At 35.1% G+C, this 5,734-nt stretch overlaps 1 protein-coding gene across 4 annotated transcripts; it reads left to right on the forward strand.

Moving 5' to 3' along the window:
* The first annotated feature begins 699 nt into the window (after window positions 1-699).
* Window positions 700-2,720, forward strand: LOC149229991 (uncharacterized). Of its 4 annotated transcripts, none has more exons than XM_089375975.1 (2): window positions 700-957; window positions 1,094-2,720. In XM_089375975.1, the coding sequence occupies exon 2, from the start codon at window positions 1,381-1,383 to the stop codon at window positions 2,656-2,658; it is 1,278 nt and encodes a 425-aa protein (XP_089232101.1). In that variant the 5' UTR covers window positions 700-957; window positions 1,094-1,380; the 3' UTR covers window positions 2,659-2,720. The 4 variants fall into 4 exon arrangements, with proteins under 4 accessions (XP_089232101.1, XP_089232104.1, XP_089232103.1 ...); XM_089375978.1 differs by having other exon boundaries at window positions 1,098-2,720; XM_089375977.1 differs by having other exon boundaries at window positions 1,122-2,720.
* Window positions 2,721-5,734: the final 3,014 nt, after the last annotated feature.

The following is a 5,734-nucleotide window of genomic DNA, read 5'->3' on the forward strand; positions in this document are numbered from 1 at the left end:
CAATGACCTTGTTGGAGTTTTCCTTTCCTCAAAGAACTCTACCCAACACTTCTCTGTTGGATCCACATATTCCTTAGACAACTAAGTAGTGCTATCCTTGCCATAACTATCCTCGTCATAGGTTATTCTTGCTCATGATGTAGTGTAAGTTTCCTCTTAAAGTGCACATTGAAACTAATGAAACCAATAACATAAATAAGAAAGTCACTTAAACAATCAAAACTTAAAAGTTTTTTATTAATTTGCAAATAACATCATAGAAACTTACTCCATTAACAAAAATCTAATAATCTCAACCACAAGAATACACAAACAATGCCAACAACAAGAATACATGGTTGTTAATGAAATCCCTAATCAAGATCGATATTATCACAAGCTTAAAGCCCATGTATCCAACTACAGTTTCTTACAACAAAATAACCCAATCAAATGCCTAATGTCAAGAATAATGCATACCAAAACTCAAACAAAGGAATTCATCTCCATAATCAACTTGTTCCTCGATATGTTATCTTGGATTTGCAATCTACATCTTAAATTGCCAACGGTAGCCCCTTAACATCTTGGAATTGTTTAACAGCGCAAATGACCAAGGCCTAACTAAGCAACGGAACAATGTCAACCTATGCAACAGTCAGGAGAGAGGCGCTTGTCCCTAGAGCGGGGGCCTCAATCAAAATTAACATAATTATAAAATCCCAGAGAATTAGGCCTTGAGTCCCATCTCAAACAAATCTCCATTACGTTTCACAGTTTGATGAACGGGAGCGCTACCTGCCTGGCCTTGTATCTCTCTCTTCTTACACAAGTTCTGCGATTGCCTTCCCCATTTTGTTGGCCCTCATATCATGCAGTTGCTGCCTCGGGTAGTCCGTTCAGGGTTTCCGCTCCCACCTCTTGAGATATAGCGCTCATTTTTTGTTGCAGATTGGACTACCATCACCTGCTCTTTTGGTAAGTTGCGCTGTTTCTTTTCACATTATTTTCTCTGTAATTTGGAGCACATTTCAGCGTTTTGGCCAATTGATTTTGTTGGGTCATCAGTTTGACCAATGAATTTGTTACCCTTTTGATCAAACCTTTTTCTTAGTCAGTTTGATGATTTGGGTTCCTGCCAGAGCTTTGATCTGGAAATTGAAAAAAGCAAGCACTGGTCTTGAGCAATGGTGACTTCTTGATTGTATCAGGATTTTGTTTGGCAGTTCTCTTTAGTTGGGCTCGGCATGCTCCATAGCTTTGATCTGTTCAATCTTCTCGGTAAAATTGTCGGGTATTGATCCCGTTCAGTAAATTAGTTAGTGCAATTTGAGCTCTCGCCCGGCCCTTGTACGGCCCTTTGAGGGCTCTGATCTTTGAGGAAGTTTAAGTTTGTGTTGCATGGAAGTATACCCAATGGAGAATTCTGATAGTACTTGGCATTGGTGCAAAGCTCGCAAGAAGCTTTTCAAGATAAGCAAAATCCAGTCTATGGCAGATGGATCCTCTTCAGTAGCTAAAATCGGCTCTCTTGCGGACGGGTTCTCTCTAGACATTATTCGCAAGGGAAATCAATGCATCAAGGATTCTGCCCTCCGCAGATCTTCCGCAATTTTTGAAGGAAATCCATTAAAATCCAGAGCTTATTGCAGGGACATATGCTTGCCAGTCCAAGATTCAATTGCGAAGGTTGGTCCCTTCAAGAATGGAGATTCATTAAAATCCCCAATATCAGTAATACGACCTCATGTATCTTCAACTGAGACTAATTCAGATACACTGTCAAATCATCCAAACGGCGACTCAGGCCTCGATGGTCATTTCTTGCCCCATTTTTTGGGTATTGCGGATGAAAATTCTGTGGAAGATCCTGCTTTTTATGAGAAGAAGCAAGCATCCAAATCTCGAGTGTGGAAAGCAGCTCTTAAGCAGAACAAGTTGTTCTCTGATGGGGCAATGAAGCGCAGTTCAAGTCAGTATGCAGCCCGCAACAGGGAACCCTTGGTAAAGGCCTCTTCATCTTCTTCAATTTCTAAGGTGATTGCAGAGAAAATGGTGTTGCAGTCAACAAGTATGAATGGGGAAATCAGGGATTTGAGTTCGAATTCCATTGATTGGCACTGCCATCCGCCAGCTACCAAGAAACCCAAGAAGGATCAGGGCTTGGCCTCTGAAAGCAGCAAGAACCCTTTCCAAATTGAGAATCAGAAGGCCAAATCTGAATTATTATTTCCAGGGCTTCATATTTTAGCTGATGTTGCGGTTCGGTCTATGCAAAATGACCCGTCCCGTTTCCCTCAGAATATGACGCAAAAGGAAAGGATTAGAAAAGCAATCTTCATTCCAACAGGGGTACCTTTCTTGCAGAAGAGAGTGGTCAGAAGAACCAAAAGTGCCCTTGAACATCACCAGCCGAATGATCCGCAGATGCTTCATGATTTGCAGAAGAACCTGAATGCTGCCAGTTCAAAGCCTCTCTTCACAGCTGATGACATATGCAGACCGGTTGACCCAGCTTGCATAAATCAGAGTGAAAATCAAGATGTGGGTAATGGAGTCGATGAAGATCAAATGTCAATACCACTACTGCGCTGCTCTAAGAGAAACAGATCTCAGGGATTGCCACCAAAGTATTGTGATTCTGTTCTCCAGCCATGGAAGAGAGGTACTAGAAGATAACTCAAATCTTCATGTTTGTTGATTTGGGGCTGAAATCATTGTATGATTTTCTCAAGTTGGCACTTCATTGTTTGCTGTGAATATTTGAATGCTGCCTACTGAAATTCTGAGTACATCAGAAAGAGAGTTGGGGTGGGAAATGCTGTCTATCTTCATACACCATATGTAAATTACAGAAGACCATTGACAGGCATTTTTCCTTTATTTGGTTCGGGCTCTCTCTCCGTTGTATTGAGTGTACATTCTGGAATTTTTGTAAAATCTGGTTTGAGTATCCATTAATTGGTTTACACCAGAGGAGTTTCAGAGTTTTCTTTCAAGTTGTCTTTAGTCTTTATTCCAATTGTAAACCTTTGTAAACCTTTGCATCCCTGCAACTGCAAAGACTTCTGCTTGTAACATATACTTGTTAAATTTGAGTGGTTTGTTTGGTAAGATTATATCTTCTTCGTATTTTGGTCTCAGTTGAAGAGATAGCACAAGATTGAATTTTTGATGAATTTTTATTTCCACGACCATTACCAATTAAACTACTCCAAACAAACTATAATATAAATTTTGATATCCTAATCATCGACTTTTCATCAATTTTATTTGGTACTCATCCATTTTCGTTTTTTCATCAATTTTATTGGATACTCATCAATTTTCTTTGGTACTCATTAATTTTCTTATCTGGTTAAATATTGAAGGAATCTTTCAACTGATCCTCTATTAAGTACACTGAATCCAGATTCTGATGGTGTAGCCATTGTTCATAAGCCAAATGAACGAGATTACTTGATGCCATTTTGTGTTAAATGACATTACGATAAATATTTAAAATCTCTGTTAGAAGCTTTTTCGATTCTGTGTGCTTTTTTTTTGAGTTTTTCTAGTTCTCTTTGCCATAAATATATATATTTTCTCTCAATATATTTCTCCTGCTTTCTTTCAACTCCTCTGCCTGTAGACGAAGGCAAATTGGACTATGGACTATAGATGATGGATGGCTTGAGGATTACACTTGTAGAAATTATATCTCATTTTTAATATAATTCATTTCAATCCAAATATAGTTATAATAATGGTTTCTCTAACGGAAAATGAGGGAACATGCAATTATTATTAATTTTAAAGAGAATCATATAGCCTGTTTCAAGACCATTGAAATACTTGTGCCATTTTGTCTTGAAACAAGATAGAGATGACAAAACCAAATTATTTAAAAATTGAACCACTTGTATGAAATTAGATAAAGATTATTATTTTAATTAATTTTATATTTAAATTTAATAATTTAAAATTAAAATTTAGAATTAAATATCTAATATTTTTATTTTTATTTTTATTTTTATTTTATTTTGAAAGGTTGATAGGATAAAGATGATAGGTTTGATATTTAAAATATAAATTCAAGATTAAATATTTAATATTGTTATTTTTATTTTGATAGGTTTGATATTTAAAATATAGATTCAAAATTAAATATCTAATATTGTTATTTTTATTTTGAAAGTTTTATAGGGTAAATATGCTTAATTGTTTTATAGCATTTGTAAAAATAACTAATTATGCATATGATGTATACAGGGGTATTTATTTTTTTTCATTTTCTTATGCCCATACTGCACACTACTCTATTGATTTTATTTTTCATTTATTTTTTTATAAATTTCAATTAAATTAATTATAATTTTTTCCATATATTAATGAAATGAAATCATTAAAAATATTTTTATAATGTATCGATATTTATAAAAGTTATATCGAATTTATTATAATAAATTATTAATTTTATCTTATAAATTTAGTTTTTAATAAAAATGTTTATATTAATAATTTAAACCATATATTAAAAGAGTATATATCAATAAATTAAATAAATAATTTATACAAATTTCTATATTTATAAAAGATATATCAAATTTTATTAATTTTATAATATAAATTTAGCTTTAATAAAAAATTTGATACTCTATGATCATATGTTTATAAAATTGATTTATGTGAATTTCAATATCTACTTTATTAAAAGGGTGCTCATGATAATTTGTTGATATCTAAATTGTTGTGGATATTCCGTTGGATAGTTCTTAAAAATAGATCTATGAAAATTTGAAAATAAACCGAAATATATTCTAGGAAGGTGTTGACGGTGCTGGAAATCCGTCAACGAAGGGGTCTCCTCAATTTGAAGTCTCAATTAGACCTCACACTGTTTGGAATAGGAGCCTCGTTTGGAGTATTAGCCCAGTTGCCATGTATTCTTACAGATTTTCCTTGGCTCTAATTGTCAATGAGAGAGAGGAACACATGGTGCATTCGAAAAGCAAGGTGTGCCTGGTGAGTGTTCGATTGTAGGTGTGTCAAAGTTCTTCTACTGCAGAAGAAATGAGTAAAGTTAGCCTCTAAGAGAGAGGTAATAGTATGTTAATTTTAGGTATGTTCTATGCTTAGAGCAATTTATTTCAATTTTCACAGTTAATTCAATATCTTTTCCAAATTAGCAATCACATCAGCATTAAAATAAACTGCAGATAGAACATAAACATAAATCGCAGAAGGCAAGCCAAGAGAGGACACAAGATGTGGCGCTAGCCAGGGACAAACCCCAATGTGGGGAAACCCTTGATCAATTCTTCTTATATGTTCTTCAATAGTTCAGCAGAGAGAGAGAGATAGTACATTTACATTAGAAGTCAACACTTTGACTTATCTAGATAAGAGCATAGATTATCTCTAAGAAGATGATACATGAGATCAGTTGAAGACACGTTGCTTCAACTGATTCTCCAATTTGACTCCTTCACCCATCGTTGTGCTGCATTTCGTAATTATGCTGCACCTCACCACACTGCACCATGCTGCACCCATCATCACTATGCTGCATCTCATCACGCTTCATTAATCATGACTGTACCCATCACTGTATTGCATTATGTGCCATTGTTGTACCATGTTGCCATACTAACCTATGTGTTGGTTGCATCTTGTTTGCTTGTTGTCCCTAGCACGCTAGCTGTAACATTGCATGCTTGGTGTATTTGTTGCTAAGTACCACACAATTGTCCTAATGTTAGTTAGTTGTCCCTTG

Source organism: Pinus tabuliformis, chromosome J, assembly GCF_031772625.1.
Source record: "Pinus tabuliformis cultivar Carrire ecotype Pingquan chromosome J, CPIR1, whole genome shotgun sequence".
Taxonomy (NCBI): Eukaryota; Viridiplantae; Streptophyta; class Pinopsida; order Pinales; family Pinaceae; genus Pinus; species Pinus tabuliformis.